Source organism: Pagrus major, chromosome 18, assembly GCF_040436345.1.
Source record: "Pagrus major chromosome 18, Pma_NU_1.0".
NCBI lineage: Eukaryota > Metazoa > Chordata > Actinopteri > Spariformes > Sparidae > Pagrus > Pagrus major.
Window position 1 is genome coordinate 37151156 of NC_133232.1, and position 19385 is coordinate 37170540.

Consider the following 19385-nt stretch of genomic DNA (forward strand, 5'->3'; position numbering starts at 1 on the left):
TACGCCATTGACTGTAAATAGACTTTATGCACCAGAGGCTTCTGCATCTTCTACTCACTGGAGAATACTAGATACTTCAAATACATATGAGATTAGAAAAACATATACTTCCAGACTTTAATAAAGTTCACAGTCTTTACATTTCAGCTTGTTTTTCAATCCTGTGAAATTATTTTTGAACTAATTGTTTCCCCAGAATTAAATGTAAAGACACTGTCACGAGTCACAGCGGCTCTAAAATGTGACTCCACTGTTTTTACTACTACTACTACTTACTAACTAAAAATTCGACTTCATACTTTTTCAAATGAAATCATTCAGTTACAATTGCTGTAATTTAAATTGGCTCGTGGCTCGTTACTTTGTCTTGACAGTAAATGATTTTCTGGTTTTATTGCAACATCGCTCCACCTGACAGCGCTGATGAAGACATCGACTAATCGATTCAGCATTAAACTGCACGTAAAAGCAGATGAAAGCAGTTTAGACGATGTGAGTTTGCTGTCCAGGAAATATTATTTTTCCATTTTTGTGCAAAAGACACGAGCACATCTGAAGTCATTCAAGCAGCTCCACCTGGATCATCTGGCTCTATGTTGTCTGCATGTTTCCAGCCTCTCTCTGTCGAGTCACACACTTCAGGAACAAGTCCAGGTCCACCTGTCCAGGTCCACCTGTCCAGGTGGCAAAAACTACTGAGTGAGAACGTGTTGAATGGAAAATAACGTAAAGGAAACCTTTGAGGGGCAAGAGTATATGTTCTCAATGGAATGTAACTAAGTACATTTACCCGAGTACTGTACTTACAGTTACAGTTTTGCAGCATTTGCACTTTGAGTATTTTCTGCTACTTTATACATCAACTCTACATTCTGGAGGCAAATATCGTACGTTTGCTGCCTGACACACCAAAGCCACAGTTGTGTATTTGGTATTAATTTTTTGATCGGCAATTAGAAAAAAACAAAACTGATTCCAATAATTAGAAAAATGCTGATTCAATAATAAGTCTCATAATTTACTTTTACTTGTGCTTTTGAGACTGAAGTGCATTTGATTTCAGCTCAAGTGAGACATTTGGTTTACAGTAGTAACACTAGTCTGTCCATGACAACGCTTAATGAAAGCTGTGGGCACATTAACACAAAACAAGGTTTTCTCTCCAAACTTAAAGATCTCATCAGCCTTGTTGCACATTTCAGCCTGTCACAATAAAGCAGAGGGAAAGCTCAGCCCGACGCATCAATAACAGAAACATGAGTGAATCACCTTTCTTGTACACTTTGATGATATCTTTAATCTCTTCGCCCGTCCTGGAGGCCAGGATTTCAATCAGCACATCGTCATCAGTCCCGGCTCCCTGAACCAAACACAACATGTGGATGAGACGACATGGATTTGTGTGGCGGCGTGTTCTCATAGCAATCTCACCTTTTTTCATGGTTTGTCAACATCAATAAAAGTGATTAAGCTCAACATTGTTTAAGAAAAAAGGCTGAGGGAAATGGTTGAAGTATAATTGGTCAGCACAATGTGCTAAAGAGGAATGAAGCGAGAGGATGAAGAAGCTCAGTTTACCGCAGAGAATTAGCTTTGAGGCTCAGCCACACTTTCACTCTCTTCTCTTCACCGTAATTAACCTCTCAGCTAACAAATGGAGCAGCAGGTGTGACGGGATGCAGCGGCCAGTCCTAAATGCTTTGCCTTCACTTTGACTGAACATTTCATTCGTGCTGGTAATGCAAATGTAAATGTGATTAAAGAATAGTAATTCAGAAGAGAATCCAGGAGTGCTGAAGTTATTATCTCAGGCAAACCTCCGTCAAACCTCCTCAGCCTTTAGTGTGACATAAGAAGCAGCAGAGGCAGGTTCGCGATGCATTAAAGGATTATGGTGGCTGAAACATCTCGGTGTAAAACAGGCTGTTAGATGGAAGCGACAGTATCAATAAGTGATATGTGTGCTCAGATGTTATACCACCAGGTGTTACAACCTGCACTGACAATCAGAGATAAAAAAAACGTGAAGGGAAGCAAAGAGAATAAGAGGATCGTATCTGTCGAGCAGCTCTAATGAAAAACAGCCTTGGCCTCTGACCCTAAATAAATCTGAAGCAGATGCAGACAAAGGCAAGGTTACTTCATTCATGAAAATGACACCGTATGAAAGATTGTTTTCATTATGCAGCGCACTGAGTGCTGAGTGTCACATGTCCGTATGTTTCCAGCAGACTGTGGCTCCTTTTGTTCAGGAAGCATGAGATATGCTATATGCTAATTAAGTTTAAGGTTTCAAGGTTCATTCAATTGTCATTTTACAACACGGGGTTTGTTACGTGTGGCCACTGGGAGGCAACCGCCATTCCGCCATTAGGCCCTAACTGTCGGCATGGCAACACTTCAACCTTTAATTAAACGCCCCATCATTCCGACATTTTTTGCCTCCTAAGGTCGGAATGCTGGTATTTATTTCTTTTTTAAACGTGTTGCCGTTCCGACACATCTTTTAAAAGGGTTAGCCTTGTCGGATGGCGGCATGTAACCGTGGCCAGTATCAGTGCCTCGTTGTGTTCGGCTACGGCCGTTTGTTTTGAGTTGAATGAATAAATCACTTCTAATTGACTGTGCTGAGTCGGCGTCCTTCACATGTTACTGGCCTGTTTGTGTTCGAGTCTTTGTTTTGGTTGCTTTGGGGCGTAACAGGGTTGTACAACAAAATGCATCAAGTAGGTTCATGCAACACAAGAAAAAAAGAAACGTATTTTTCTGTTGGCGTGTTGAGGACGAGTTCAAGAGTCACAGCCGGAGGAAAGACGCTCTCTGGAGGACACTTCTGTATTTTCTGCCAGGCTGCGGCTGGGATGTGGTATCATGAGTAAAAAACACACAGTGCCTTTTGTTTTTATGAAAGAAGCTGCGAGAAGAAGATTCGACCCAGAGCAATCGCAAATTGATCTTTTGTTCATCAGACTAATCGGTTCGTGTCCTTGCTTTTGTTCTCAGTTTTCAACAGCGAGATTAGTCCTTTTCACAGCGCTGACTGGGTTTATCAGAACAGCTGCTGCCACAGATTTATAAGATACTCAATGCAAATGTCATGCTTTGGTTTATTTGTTTCCTGTTTATTTCATGGATTCATCCTGATGTCTCATGTTTTCTTTGTGTTTCCCACCTTTTTGAATTGCCCCATTAGTTTCACTCGTCTTCTCTCGTTTAGCCTGTGTAAGTCTGTCTGTCCGTCCGTCTGTCAGGCTGCAGTTAGTACTGAGCTCAGGGTTTTGTGCTCCTCAGATCCTTCAGTTTTAGCTTCAGTTGGCTGCTTTTGTTGCTTGCCTTTGATTTTTTTGGACCACAGCTTCTTATCATGAAAGCTCACTCCTGTTGTTCTGCTCGCCTGCTCCTCTGTGTCTTGTGTTTGGGTCTTTTTGATGTATACAACAGCAAAGATGGCGTCTAATCACTACACTGAGAGCTGCTCGCTTGGCGCATAAAGAAAGTCTTTGCCCTCTGAAGTGTTTCTCCTGCTGGCCCTAACGTGAGCTCCTGCTCTGCTCAGCTTTTTCTCGTCTCAAGGAAAGTTTTACAAATATGAAACCTCCATGGATCAAATATGGAGTGATCTTGTTTGCAGTTCAAAGTGTCCTATTAGCAGTTTTACAGATGTCTCTTCTATATTTTGGCGGTCTGTGGGGAAAATGCGTTTAAGGCCGCACATTTACATTTACATTTACATTTACATTTAGGGCATTTAGCAGACGCTTTTGTCCAAAGCAACTTACAATAAGAACATTTGTCACAAGAAAGAAACCACAACATATCACCATCGATAAAGATAGAAACATTTTTAAGCCCTCATCTGAGCAAAGTAGCTGCTATTTATCAAGGATACCATAAGAACATAAGTGCTATGATGTAAGTGCTGATGTAAAAAAGGGTCAGAACATACAAGTGCATATTAATTATTTTATTTTGGGGGGGGGAGGGGGGGGGAGTCGTGCTCTGCGGGGTCGAGGTGAAGTCTGAACAAGTGAGTCTTGAGTCTTCTGCAGAAGATGGCGAGTGACTCTGCTGTCCTGACGCTGGTCGGGAGTTCGTTCCACCACTGAGGCGCCAGAACAGAGAAGAGTTGTGACTTCGCTGAGCGGCCTTTGTTTGCTCTCAGCGATGGCGGTACCGGCCGGCCAGCTGATGTAGTGGACCAAAGTGCTCGTGCTGGGCTGTGTGGTCTGACCAGTGTTTGGAGGTAGACGGGTGCAGTTCCACTGACGGCCTTGAAGGCCAGCACCATGGTCTTGAATCTGACGCGGGCCGCAACAGGAAGCCAGCGGAGGTCACGGAGGAGACGCGCACATTAGCTGCAATACCACGAATGGCCACTGGGCAGAACTGGAAATGTGGTCTTAATAGCAGATTGAAGACTGATAAAGACAAATAATGACTTCAGAAGAGGAACTCAATAGACCTGCAGAGATTAATCAGTTCATTGTCCAATATCAAATTCATCTGCAGCTGTTCTGATAATAAGTCAACCTAATTTATAAAGTAAAAATCTACATTTTCTGATTCCAGCTTCTTAAATGAGCTTTCTTAGTGAATATTTCTGGTTTCTGGAACAGTCGACTGAACATCTTTGGACAAGACATTTGAGGACGTCATTTTGGACTTTGGGAAAGACTCGTCAACATTTTTCACAATTTTCTGACATTTTATAGACAAAATAACGAATTAATTTATTGAGGAAACAATCGGCAGATGAATCTGGAGTGATAAAAATCGGTAGTTGCAGCCGTAACGCTCAGCAGAGACACAGAGTTGGATGATAATTATCTGTGGTTGAACCTTTTAACGATATCTGTCGTCATTCATTACTAATATGAAATGATTAGTGGAGGTTTAGTGCTCTTACAGCCTAATGAACCACATAAATATGTATTAGCTTTTCTCAACCTATACATCAGTAACATTGTTCTCTACTCAACAGTATTTAAGCCATTCATATCCATTCATTAGCCAACACATCCATCCATAATATTTTCACTTTTAAATGTTGTGTAACCAAATGAAGATTAACTCTGGATGGCTTTAAACCATCCAGACATATTTTACATTGACACAAGTCCTCGTCAGACGCTTCATCTCGTCTATCACAGGTGCAGCTGAGTTCCCTTCATACGGGCCGATGCCGGGCTCTGTTATTGTGCATGCTGGGTTATTGGCACGGCTTAAAAAGAAGGAAGCCTTCATCACCGTGAGCGGTTCACACATGTGGTTTTACTGCTGTGGTGAGTTGAGGTGAGTGCCATGAGAAAGGTCTGATGCTCACGTGCTCCCCCATCAAATGTTGGAGCAAATATGCACAAATACCACAAACAAAAGTAAATGAACTGTGTCGTCTGAGGGTTTTAACTCATTTGCATACAAAAGACTTGCAATCTGGATTAACTGGAGTTTCTGAGTTGACTTCCATCTGTTACCTTGAGAGCCTTGTGCAGTTGGGAAGCATCGTATGAGATAGCCGGAGTCATCAGGGCCACAATCAGACTCTCGAACAGCCCACCGAGCTCCGATTTCAACGCGCTGACCAAGTCCTGATGATTAATGAGGAGAACGACAAAACAGGAATAATTGTGTTTGTGTGGAACTTATCTTCATATCATCACATACATTGTGTAACATGGAGGAAACTGAACGAATGAGCTGTCTCTCTGGCATTTTACTCCATTAATAGTCTTTAAATGCATAAACAATATTGGATATAACGATATATAACAACACTGTGACACAGGAGAAGTTAGGAATCCTCAAGTAGGAAGGCACAGACTATCCTCAGGATAACTGCCACTCACTGCCGTCAGGTCTGTTGGTAATGACAAAGATCAACATGAACACTTAAATATTACGACTCAGAGGCTTCTCAGACCTGTCTGCTGGAGAGGCACATACCGTGTTGCCTGTTAGAGAAACTAACGCTGGTGTTTTGTTGGATAAACTAACAATAATGTTAGACTGTTGAAACAACCAGAGAAACAACTGACGTTAGCCTGCTGGAGAGGCTAACACTGATGCTAGTCTACTGGAGAGGCTAACACTGATGCTAGTCTGCTGAAGAGGCTAACACTGATGCTAGTCTACTGGAGAGGCTAACACTGATGCTAGCCTGCTGGAGAGGCTAACACTGATGCTAGTCTACTGGAGAGGCTAACACTGATGCTAGTCTGCTGAAGAGGCTAACACTGATGCTAGCCTGCTGGAGAGGCTAACACTGATGCTAGCCTGCTGGAGAGGCTAACACTGATGCTAGTCTGCTGAAGAGGCTAACACTGATGCTAGTCTGCTGAAGAGGCTAACACTGATGCTAGTCTACTGAAGAGGCTAACACTGATGCTAGCCTACTGAAGAGGCTAACACTGATGCTAGCCTACTGAAGAGGCTAACACTGATGCTAGTCTGCTGAAGAGGCTAACACTGATGCTAGCCTGCTGGAGAGGCTAACACTGATGCTAGTCTGCTGAAGAGGCTAACACTGATGCTAGTCTACTGAAGAGGCTAACACTGATGCTAGCCTACTGAAGAGGCTAACACTGATGCTAGCCTACTGAAGAGGCTAACACTGATGCTAGCCTACTGAAGAGGCTAACACTGATGCTAGTCTGCTGAAGAGGCTAACACTGATGCTAGTCTACTGGAGAGGCTAACACTGATGCTAGTCTGCTGGACAAACTAACACTGATGCTAGCCTGCTGAAGAGGCTAACACTGATGCTAGCCTACTGAAGAGGCTAACACTGATGCTAGTCTGCTGGACAAACTAACAATGATGTTAGCCTGCTGAAGACGTTAACACTAGCTTTAGCCTCAGACAGCCGTTGTCATGGATACAGGCAGTCTCAACACAGACACACACACGACAGAATGACCAGCTGCCATTTTGTTTGAGTTAGGACTCGAGGTCTGAGATGGGAAGAAATGTAAATGAAAATGATGGTGGTCATCACAAACCTTTGGTTTACTGGTGGATTGGTGCAGAACTCCACCTGCTTTACAGTGTAGAGTCTGTAACGTGATGTAGTTTGAATCCTGCCCATCATGCTGTGTGTCTGAACGTAAACAGTGCAACATGTATTTCATGACGCCCTCTTCGTTTCTGCTCATCCTCCCACCTTTCTGCCGTGTCTCCATTACTTTCTTCTTGATCACTGCTTGCCTCCACTTTTTCCCAGCTGGACTGGCAGTTATTTCCTTTTGCAACGCTGTTTCTGCCAGTTTATCAGCACACTCATTCATCAGCCCCTCGTGTGCTGGCACAGTCTAAGTAAACTACGGTAGCGTTCAGTGCGTCTCCGACAGCTCTCTGTTGACGGACTCAGACACAGCGACTGCATGTGTGCGTATCACCACCCTGTCTGCTCTGACCTCTTCACCCACTCTAACCTGATGCCACTATAGAAACAGATAACTGTTTGGATCATTACAGATTTACCTGGAGAAAGGAAAATAGATTTACTTAAACTACCAGCGAATCAAAAATACACATTACTGGCAGATGGCTTCATTGTTGTTGATTTGTGTGTGCAACGAATCACATATAATGACACTGCAGATGAACACAACCGGGATATAACTGCTGAAACAGTGTCGACAACAAAGCAAACAAACACCTGGAGGGATCCTGTAATCTGCTCTTCTTGGCCAGAAGTGTTCAGTAGGCAGACAAGTCATTTCTTTAACAGCTCACAGAAAGCATCTATCGCCACATCAGAATCTGTTTCCCTTCTCAGCTCTGTTAGGAGCCAGCGAATCGTATTCCCATCAACAGTTTGTCACAGAGGCATCACAGAGCAGGAATTACACTGAGCCACAGAGGCAGCAGACCCTGCAGCATGCAGCCAGACACATTACTTATACACCGCTAAGATATCAGTATTTACAGTTCTCATTTTGGGTGTTATTGCATATGAGCGGTCTGAGGCTCTTCAGCCATTACACTTTAGAGGTGCACTGAAACAGTGATGAAGGAAATGGGCTCCTCTGTGGGCTCGTTGTGATAAAACACTGTAATGTTCAGAGATATTCTGGAAGCTACTTGTACTTCTGAACCCTTCTTCTCCCCGGCTGCCTCAGCTACCTCCACGGCAGGCAGACAGCAAATGACCTGCTGCCTTCAGTCCACAGGTGGTCATGAAATAACTTGACAGTGTGATAGAACGGTGAGAGCAGGAGAGCATCAGGTGACCCGGGCCTCGTATAACTGATGGAGCAGCATTCTGGTCCGTGGAGACTGGAGGATGCTGGTCTCCCCACAGCTCACAGCTCTGGCGATTCACTTTCCCTGTATGACTGTCAGCTCGCTGCCAGATCATCAATGACAGAAGGTCTGAGATGCTGAACGTGCAGTGGAGGCTGAGCGAGGCTGAGCGAGGCTGAAGCAGCCTGGCAGAAATACAGCCGCCACAACGATCCCTCACCACACAGAGGCTGAGGCTTCTTCAGCTGCTGGAGGCGGAGCTTCTTCAGCTGCTGGAGGTGGAGGTGGAGCTTCTTCAGCTGGTGGAGGTGGAGCTTCTAACAGCTGCTGGAGGTGGAGGTGGAGCTTCTTCAGCTGGTGGAGGTGGAGCTTCTAACAGCTGCTGGAGCTTCCAACAGCTGCTGGAGCTTCTAACAGCTGGTGGAGGTGGAGCTTCTAACAGCTGGTGGAGGTGGAGCTTCTTCAGCTGCTGGAGGTGGAGCTTCTTCAGCTGGTGGAGGTGGAGCTTCTTCAGCTGCTGGAGGCGGAGCTTCTTCAGCTGGTGGAGGTGGAGCTTCTTCAGCTGCTGGAGGCGGAGCTTCTTCAGCTGGTGGAGGTGGAGCTTCAACAGCTGCTGGAGCTTCTAACAACTGCTGGAGGTGGAGCTTCAACAGCTGCTGGAGCTTCTTCAGCTGCTGGAGGTGGAGCTTCTAACAGCTGCTGGAGGCGGAGCTTCTAACAGCTGCTGGAGGTGGAGCTTCTAACAGCTGCTGGAGCTTCTAACAGCTGCTGGAGGCGGAGCTTCTAACAGCTGCTGGAGGCGGAGCTTCTAACAGCTGGTGGAGGTGGAGCTTCTAACAGCTGCTGGAGGCGGAGCTTCTAACAGCTGCTGGAGGTGGAGCTTCTAACAACTGGTGGAGGCGGAGCTTCTTCAGCTGGTGGAGCTTCTAACAGCTGGTGGAGGTGGAGCTTCTAACAACTGGTGGAGGCGGAGCTTCTTCAGCTGGTGGAGCTTCTAACAGCTGGTGGAGGTGGAGCTTCTTCAGCTGGTGGAGGCGGAGCTTCTAACAGCTGCTGGAGGCGGAGCTTCTAACAGCTGCTGGAGGCGGAGCTTCAACAGCTGCTGGAGGCGGAGCTTCTAACAGCTGCTGGAGGCGGAGCTTCTAACAGCTGCTGGAGGTGGAGCTTCTAACAGCTGCTGGAGGTGGAGCTTCTTCAGCTGCTGGAGGCGGAGCTTCTAACAGCTGCTGGAGCTTCTTCAGCTGGTGGAGGCGGAGCTTCTAACAGCTGCTGGAGCTTCTTCAGCTGCTGGAGGCGGAGCTTCTAACAGCTGCTGGAGCTTCTTCAGCTGGTGGAGGTGGAGCTTCTAACAGCTGCTGGAGGTGGAGCTTCTAACAGCTGCTGGAGCTTCTAACAGCGGCTGGAGGCGGAGCTTCTAACAGCTGCTGGAGGTGGAGCTTCTAACAGCTGCTGGAGCTTCTAACAGCTGCTGGAGGTGGAGCTTCTAACAGCTGCTAGAGCTTCTTCAGCTGGTGGAGGTGGAGGCGGAGCTTCTAACAGCTGCTGGAGCTTCTAACAGCTGCTAGAGCTTCTTCAGCTGGTGGAGGCGGAGCTTCTAACAGCTGCTGGAGCTTCTAACAGCTGCTGGAGGTGGAGCTTCTAACACCTGCTGGAGGTGGAGCTTCTAACAGCTGCTAGAGCTTCTTCAGCTGGTGGAGGTGGAGCTTCTTCAGCTGGTGGAGGTGGAGCTTCTTCAGCTGGTGGAGCTTCTAACAGCTGCTAGAGCTTCTTCAGCTGGTGGAGGTGGAGCTTCTAACAGCTGTTGGAGCTTCTAACAGCTGCTGGAGGTGGAGCTTCTAACACCTGCTGGAGGTGGAGCTTCTAACAGCTGGTGGAGCTTCTAACACCTGCTGGAGGTGGAGCTTCTAACAGCTGGTGGAGCTTCTAACACCTGCTGGAGGTGGAGCTTCAACAGCTGCTGGAGCTTCTAACAGCTGCTGGAGGTGGAGCTTCTTCAGCTGGTGGAGCTTCTAACAGCTGCTGGAGCTTCTTCAGCTGGTGGAGGTGGAGCTTCTAACAGCTGCTGGAGGCGGAGCTTCTAACAGCTGCTGGAGCTTCTTCAGCTGGTGGAGGTGGAGCTTCTAACAGCTGCTGGAGGTGGAGCTTCTAACAGCTGCTGGAGCTTCTAACAGCTGGTTGAGGTGGAGCTTCTAACAGCTGCTGGAGGCGGAGCTTCTAACAGCTGCTGGAGGCGGAGCTTCTAACAGCTGCTGGAGCTTCTTCAGCTGGTGGAGGTGGAGCTTCTAACAGCTGCTGGAGGTGGAGCTTCTAACAGCTGCTGGAGCTTCTAACAGCTGCTGGAGCTTCTTCAGCTGGTGGAGGTGGAGCTTCTTCAGCTGGTGGAGCTTCTAACAGCTGCTGGAGCTTCTAACAGCTGCTGGAGGTGGAGCTTCTAACAGCTGCTGGAGCTTCTTCAGCTGGTGGAGGTGGAGCTTCTAACAGCTGCTGGAGGTGGAGCTTCTAACAGCTGCTGGAGCTTCTTCAGCTGCTGGAGGCGGAGCTTCTAACAGCTGCTGGAGGTGGAGCTTCAACAGCTGCTGGAGGCGGAGCTTCTAACAGCTGCTGGAGGCGGAGCTTCTAACAGCTGCTGGAGGTGGAGCTTCTAACAGCTGCTGGAGGTGGAGCTTCTTCAGCTGCTGGAGGCGGAGCTTCTAACAGCTGCTGGAGGTGGAGCTTCTAACAGCTGCTGGAGGTGGAGCTTCTAACAGCTGCTGGAGGTGGAGCTTCTTCAGCTGCTGGAGGCGGAGCTTCTAACAGCTGCTGGAGGTGGAGCTTCTAACAGCTGGTGGAGGTGGAGCTTCTAACAGCTGCTGGAGCTTCAACAGCTGCTGGAGGCGGAGCTTCTAACAGCTGCTGGAGGCGGAGCTTCTAACAGCTGCTGGAGGTGGAGCTTCTTCAGCTGCTGGAGGCGGAGCTTCTAACAGCTGCTGGAGCTTCTTCAGCTGGTGGAGGCGGAGCTTCTAACAGCTGCTGGAGGTGGAGCTTCTAACAGCTGCTGGAGCTTCTAACAGCTGCTGGAGGCGGAGCTTCTAACAGCTGCTGGAGCTTCTAACAGCTGCTGGAGGTGGAGCTTCAACAGCTGCTGGAGGCGGAGCTTCTAACAGCTGCTGGAGCTTCTAACAGCTGCTGGAGGTGGAGCTTCTTCAGCTGGTGGAGGTGGAGGCGGAGCTTCTAACAGCTGCTGGAGCTTCTAACAGCTGCTAGAGCTTCTTCAGCTGGTGGAGGTGGAGCTTCTTCAGCTGGTGGAGGCGGAGCTTCTAACAGCTGCTGGAGCTTCTAACAGCTGCTGGAGGTGGAGCTTCTAACACCTGCTGGAGGTGGAGCTTCTAACAGCTGCTAGAGCTTCTTCAGCTGGTGGAGGTGGAGCTTCTTCAGCTGGTGGAGGTGGAGCTTCTAACAGCTGCTAGAGCTTCTTCAGCTGGTGGAGGTGGAGCTTCTTCAGCTGGTGGAGGTGGAGCTTCTTCAGCTGGTGGAGCTTCTAACAGCTGCTAGAGCTTCTTCAGCTGGTGGAGGTGGAGCTTCTAACAGCTGCTAGAGCTTCTTCAGCTGGTGGAGGTGGAGCTTCTTCAGCTGGTGGAGGTGGAGCTTCTAACAGCTGCTGGAGCTTCTAACAGCTGCTGGAGGTGGAGCTTCTAACACCTGCTGGAGGTGGAGCTTCTAACAGCTGCTGGAGCTTCTAACAGCTGCTGGAGGTGGAGCTTCTTCAGCTGGTGGAGCTTCTAACAGCTGCTGGAGCTTCTTCAGCTGGTGGAGGTGGAGCTTCTAACAGCTGCTGGAGCTTCTAACAGCTGCTAGAGCTTCTTCAGCTGGTGGAGGTGGAGCTTCTTCAGCTGGTGGAGGCGGAGCTTCTAACAGCTGCTGGAGCTTCTAACAGCTGCTGGAGGTGGAGCTTCTAACACCTGCTGGAGGTGGAGCTTCTAACAGCTGCTAGAGCTTCTTCAGCTGGTGGAGGTGGAGCTTCTTCAGCTGGTGGAGGTGGAGCTTCTAACAGCTGCTAGAGCTTCTTCAGCTGGTGGAGGTGGAGCTTCTTCAGCTGGTGGAGGTGGAGCTTCTTCAGCTGGTGGAGCTTCTAACAGCTGCTAGAGCTTCTTCAGCTGGTGGAGGTGGAGCTTCTAACAGCTGCTAGAGCTTCTTCAGCTGGTGGAGGTGGAGCTTCTTCAGCTGGTGGAGGTGGAGCTTCTAACAGCTGCTGGAGCTTCTAACAGCTGCTGGAGGTGGAGCTTCTAACAGCTGCTGGAGGTGGAGCTTCTAACAGCTGCTGGAGCTTCTAACAGCTGCTGGAGGTGGAGCTTCTTCAGCTGGTGGAGCTTCTAACAGCTGCTGGAGCTTCTTCAGCTGGTGGAGGTGGAGCTTCTAACAGCTGCTGGAGCTTCTAACAGCTGGTTGAGGTGGAGCTTCTAACAGCTGCTGGAGGCGGAGCTTCTAACAGCTGCTGGAGGCGGAGCTTCTAACAGCTGCTGGAGCTTCTTCAGCTGGTGGAGGTGGAGCTTCTAACAGCTGCTGGAGGTGGAGCTTCTAACAGCTGCTGGAGCTTCTAACAGCTGCTGGAGCTTCTTCAGCTGGTGGAGCTTCTAACAGCTGCTGGAGCTTCTTCAGCTGGTGGAGGTGGAGCTTCTAACAGCTGCTGGAGCTTCTAACAGCTGCTGGAGGTGGAGCTTCTAACAGCTGCTGGAGCTTCTAACAGCTGCTGGAGGTGGAGCTTCTAACAGCTGCTGGAGGTGGAGCTTCTAACAGCTGCTGGAGGTGGAGCTTCTAACAGCTGCTGGAGCTTCTAACAGCTGCTGGAGGCGGAGCTTCTAACAGCTGCTAGAGCTTCTTCAGCTGGTGGAGGTGGAGCTTCTTCAGCTGCTGGAGGTGGAGCTTCTAACAGCTGCTGGAGGTGGAGCTTCTAACACCTGCTGGAGGTGGAGCTTCTAACAGCTGCTGGAGCTTCTAACAGCTGCTGGAGGTGGAGGTGGAGCTTCTAACAGCTGCTGGAGCTTCTAACAGCTGCTGGAGGTGGAGCTTCTTCAGCTGGTGGAGCTTCTAACAGCTGCTGGAGCTTCTTCAGCTGCTGGAGGCGGAGCTTCTAACAGCTGGTGGAGGTGGAGGTTGCTGGCTCCAGCTCCACACCCCGTGAGAACACACTGTGTTACGATGTGCGTGGGCACAGCAGAGAGCTGAGTCGCTCCTCTTCCAGGTCGCTTCATGGGACCTTATTTTGGAAAACTGTGTGAATAGAGACATTCAGTCCATAAAGTGTCAGTTTGTTGTGTTAAAGTCAAACCTCGTGTAGTTTTGTGTTGAAGCGCTCAGTGAACTACATCGTCTCATCAGCACCAGAACCAACACCAACATGGAGCTCAGAAAAGCTCGTAAACAAGATGAACATCACAATCAATCTGCTCATATTGACGACTGCAGTTCTGGTTCTGGCTCAGTTCTGTGAGCTGCTGATATGCAGGAGCAGCTCTACAATGTTTCAGTGAGGAGACGACGTCACGAAGGCGACTGCTGGCTGCGTCGTCTTTATAATGACGTGTTTTCACTTATTCATCTCGTGTTTCATTAGTTTGATGACAAACTGAGACTTTCTTGTAAAATCATCTTTTCAGTTGACAAACTTCATGTGATTCGTGGCACAGTTCAAACGGGGTGAGGTGATTTGTCTCTCGCTCACTACCAGGCAGATCTTTGCTTTAATGTTATTTTGCTCTTGAATTGAACTCCAGTGTAAAGTAGTGGTCATCAGAGAACTAGTTAGTCCTTCATGAATCATGTTAATAATAAGCTCTGCAGCACAAAACACTTCACATGCTGACAGCTGTAAAGGTTTCACTCTTCGGGAGCCTGAATGTGCTGACTGTCAGACAGACTACTGAGAGACGGACTAACACAGTGTAGTTTAGCAGCTTTTAACGGGAGATATTCACAATAACTAAAATATAAAGTTCTGCCAGGATAATTTGTTAAGTAAAGAAAGTAATAAAGGAAGTGTAGAAAACCTGAAGCCTCTGAGCTGGATTAAGTGTCATCGGGACACAGTGTTAACGTGACCTGTAACCATCCATCATTTTCACCGCCGCTTGTCGTCGGCTCTCGGTTTCCTTCCCAGCGGCTCATCTTACCTTTCCGTAGGCCTTTTTATACGCTGCCTTAATTTGCTGGCGCTGATCGTTGCTGCGGGATGTCAGGAGCATCAGGATGGCGTCTTCATCCGTACCTGGACCACAAGTCAAAAAAGCATTAAATGACATCTGCAGTGAGCCGCACACCCTAACGTCTCTTCACTCTCACAGATTAAAGGCTGTTTACACCTGTCTCCTTAGCAAAACCTCATTGAGAATAATTGACAGCTTGGAAAATACTCCCAAATAAACCGTCGCCCCCATAAAGCAGGAGATCAGCATTTAATAGGATGACGATCAATAACTCCTAAAGCCACCAGCACTTCAGAGGAAACGGACAGATAGACAAACAGCATGTGATATTTCCTCTGAGGGATCGAGATGTTAATGATGGCACAAAGCCCTGCTGATCTGTGCGACAGCTCTGACTGCAGACACACGTGCTCAGGTCATTATTGTCCTTCTCACGTTTTTTTAGATCTTCATAAAATCACCATCTTACTGTGAGAAACTGGCAGGAAGTGAGAGTAGGACATAAAAGGAAGAAAAGGTGTTAATAGTCAGTCAGGTTGTGTTCAGCAGGAGAGGTGCTGGTGTTAATTGTTACACCATGAATTCCTGCTGTAGGCTACAGCTTTAATCTGATGATTGTCACGGGGCTCATTGATTTACACTAATGACTGCAGAGGGACGGTTCGATTGCAGTTTCCCATCACCTGTAAACTGCAAAATGGGGTCGAAGGTCAAACTATCAGAAAGTCATCTGGATTAAACCGAACAGCTTTTAACAAAGACATAAATCACATGAAGCGACATCTTTACATTGTAAAAGTCTTTAAATTGCTCTTTTTGCAGGAATGCTGACGAGCTGAACAGATTTCTGACATTTGTTTGTCGGTTTGTGCTTTTAGTGAAGTATTTATACTCAGTCAACAGAGTGAATGTCCAAACTACAAAACCACTTCTTTATGCTGAATGTTACATTGTGACAATGCTGCGCTTACGATCTGGGTTGATTTCAGCATGTAAACCACTCTCAGTTAGGGTTAGGGAAAAATGTTTTAGTCACCACAAAAACAGCTGGAGATGTCCTGAGGTCTGGTTAAACACACTCATATCTGTGACCACAATTAAAGCTGAGGTGTCCTGACCTCCAGCCAACAAACACAAACATGGTATGACGCTTACAAATGTTGAAACACTTCTTGTTTGCCTGCACCTCCACACGAGTCAGGTCATCAACATGTAGCGTGTTTTGTTGAAATGTCAGTACAGTTCGTAGCCTAAGACTTGTGAACGTAGTGGTGTGCAGAAGCGGCACTGCCAACATCTCAGCCTGGTGACTGGGCTGATTAAATCCAGTATGTTGACAAGTGTACGGCCTCAAACAACAAGGTCTTAATACAACGATCAGCTGGACCGTTACAGGAGTCTCACTGAGATGAATGCAGCAAAACAAACATTAAATTGCAAAGCACTTCTTTAACCTCAACAAAAACAAGAATTCATTAACGAGACACAGCTGTCGCCTGCTGGTACGGAAGATAAAACTACTGTTCTGACTTTACCGCTGCGGCTGTTTGGGAGAAACTATATGAGAAACACCTACAACTCAGAAATAAACCTCATGAAGTTTCAGTCAGCAGAGACGTGGACCTGAGTTTCACTTTGACCTCGAGTCGGCTGAAAAATAAATGACTTGAGATTCAAACTGGACTTTAACTGGAAGTTAACCAGTAGTTATTTGACTTGAGACGTGACGACACAAATGTCTTTTCTCTGTCAGATTAAATTATTATTTTGTGTTGGACGGTCAGTGATGGGGTCGGGATACTTTTTTGATTGAGAGGAAATTAAGAAAAAAAGTTATTTGTTTGTTGTTTGGTTACATGTATTTTCCTGTAGATCAATAATTACAGTACAAATTCAATCCATTGTCACAGTTTTTAACAGGTTAGACAAAGGAAGGATGTCTTGACTTGGGACTCGACTCGACTCGACACAACCTGTGACAGGTCCTCTAAATGACTTTGGACTTGCTGAACACTTTGACTCAAGTCATTTCATCACATGTCTGATAACCTGACGAAAGCTATCCAGTATTTACAGATATCTGTTCACCTGCACTACATGAAATGTAACACGCTGAGTGTGAGCAGGAGAGGCAGCAGCAGTGGAGACTGACCGATTCCCTTCATGGCTTTATGGAGGATTTCAGCGTCGTGTTTGGGGTTAAAGTTGACGAACGGTCTGACGCTGCCTCTGTACGCCTGTGGAGGAGAGACACAGATAAGTGTTTTATACATTTACGACTTGTAACAGTTGTGTGCGTCTGTGTGCACTCATGCATGTGTGTTTGTCTTGATTCTGATTCATATGTCCTCCTGCGTTCATGCCACAGAATTAAAGTAACACATGATTATATTTGGAATTAATTCAATGCAGTGTTTGTATTATAACTGTTATATTGCATAGTGTGCAAAATAGTTACCAGACTGAAAGCAGTGAATGAATGAAAGTGTGAGTGAAAGTTCAACCATATGGCTCATAAAAAAATGTCAAAATAAACAACATAAAATGTTTTCAGACAACTCGGCCGGCATAATTCAAGTCTGCAGAAGCCCTGTGATCCCAAACTGATCTAAAAAGACGTCACGTAGACCCTCAGCGTGAGGTCGGGCTGCTGCTTTTAGCTCAGCAGCCGCACTGAAGACTTTCTTCAGGGGCTTTTGGTGACTTGGATTACGAGGACGCGCTGTACGGAGCCATTTCATGTTGTTTTCCAACCTTTTTTTAATTACGTTTAAAACAAGTCCCCATCTACTTCTATTGTTTAGGAGAATGCTGCAATGCTGTTTTACTGTAAAGCTCCAGAAATGTTTTGTGGACTATGAATAAATTATAATGACTGAATTTTCAATTTATTCTTTAAATTCTAATGCATCTGAGAGTTCTGGTGCTCCTTGCTGGTCCAAATGGTGTTCAAATGCTTCCCCAACATAATAAGAATAAAACCTCAACAGAAACACTGAGAATGTTTCATTTTCGAGGCATAAATGTCATGAATATAATATACTGATCTATAAAAGAAATGCTGCCACCAGCCAACAAAACCCACCTGTGGTTAACCGCTGTCAGTCCAAAGTCTGGGGGCCAGTACTAACTTAAATACTGCTGGTGCTGCTGCTTTGTGTTGTGCAGGTTATTTTAAAAATGTCCTGTCTCACTTGTTCTTCAGGGATAATGTCATTTGAAAAAAAGCAATAAAACATTAGCCTCAGCTGCAGCCTTGTACCAAACTCTGCGCAGGTGGGAGAAGTGAAAGAATATTATCTTTCTCTCTCAGTGAAGGTTTCTGTTCATCATTTCTTTTGTTGTTCATCTGTTTTCACACACAGAAGCTGTTTGGTGTTTCAAGAGCACAACCTCCGCCTCGAAGGGCCACCTTCATACGACGCTGCCAGGGCCCCAATAAATATCTATATATAGATATGTATATATATATATATATATGTATAGATATTTATTGGGGCCCTGGCAGCGCACCCTAACCCTATATATAGGTAAAAACATGTGATGTGAATGTGATATGACATGTACCATGTGATATGATGCGTGGCCTGTGACAAATGTGAACGCATCAGTGGTTTGCAGAACATTAACTACCACCGTTTACCCTGGTAACAATGCTATTTCGTAATTCCTGAAAATTTGACCTTTTGCAGATACGAGCTTCTTTCTACATCGTGCATCAATCTAAGTCCTCTTTCTTGAGCGCACAGCAGTCAACAATTGTTGAGTCTGAACAGGATGGACGTGTTTTAAGCATGTTGCATGATGACAGTCAATGATAATCTCGAAGAATAGCTGCTTTATCTAGTTTTCAGGTACAGAGGGCTTCCTCTTCAGTGACGCTGCCATCAGGGAGCTGATTGTCTCCCAACTGCCCTTTTAGGAAATTGTAACCAGCAGGGATACAATAGACACACGTACCTGCAGTTTCCAGGCACATCGTAATACAATATGGTACAAATTAGACCATCGCCATTAACTGAAACTGAAGTTCTTGCCATCACTTGAGGTCTTAAATCAGCTCGTCCTCATCAGACAGTCTGAGCTCTCTCAACAAGCCGGAGAGGATAAAATCAAATCAAGGATATCAAATGAAGCTGCTCCTTCTCTTTTTGTTCCGATGTGAGTGCACGAGTCGTGGTAATGTTTTACTAATGAGTGCATCCTCACAGGGATCATCTAGACGTCAGGTTATGTGTGCACAAAAAGCAGCTAGTGTTGCATGCAAATCAGATGCTGTTTCTGCCAGTTATTTGTGATGTGTTTTGTTTGAGACTGGTCGTGCAGTAACTGTCAGTGTGCCTCAGAAAAGCAGTGACCTTTTCAGAGTCGAGACACACTTCATCACACAAACATGCAGGTAAGTTCTGGTGCTGTGGCTCAGAAATACTCGTCTTAATCTCAGCATTTTGGGCAAAAAAAATATTATTTCTTGTGGCAATTCTCGTTGCAATTTGAGAATATTTAAATTCACAGGAAAACAAACAAAGAGAGGAAACACTTACCATCCTTCTTTCTGATGGGAGACAACTGTTGTAACCTGAAAGAAAGTGGATGATAAAATCCTGATTAAAATAGGCTCAGAGTTTGTGTGTAATTGTCTTAAATCCAGATCTCATTGCTCAGTAAGTGTGTCAGCATCAATAAAGCAGAATAAGTCATGTTTAGTCTGCCTCTCACCAACAAGCGTGGTTCCTCTCTGTCTTCACAGGTGATCTGTGGCTCAGGTACACGCTCTTTATTTCCCTGCTGGCTGCAGCGTCACAGGTGAAAGCTGACAACATGTCCGTCCTCGTCCGCACGCCGTGTTGTCTTTCACTCACTGTCCGTCAAACAGCAGCTCATGAGCTCATGCGCTCAGCTGCTTTGTGTGACCTTCAGAAAAGTGTCAACAGGCTACTGAACGTGTCTCAAAGGTCAAGA

The 19385-nt window shown here is 46.5% G+C and overlaps 1 protein-coding gene across 1 annotated transcript in view; it reads right to left on the minus strand.

Annotated features, from left to right (window-relative positions):
• anxa5a (annexin A5a) overlaps window positions 1-16696 on the minus strand; it is a 32114-nt gene extending 15418 nt beyond the window's left edge. The window contains exons 1-4 of the mRNA XM_073486591.1: window positions 16576-16696; window positions 14391-14485; window positions 5475-5588; window positions 1270-1360 (exon numbers count right to left, since the gene is read on the minus strand). Of these exons, the coding sequence (XP_073342692.1) occupies window positions 1270-1360; window positions 5475-5588; window positions 14391-14485; window positions 16576-16696 (421 nt within the window). The remainder of the gene's footprint in view (window positions 1-1269; window positions 1361-5474; window positions 5589-14390; window positions 14486-16575) is intronic.
• Between the last annotated feature and the right edge of the window lie 2689 nt (window positions 16697-19385).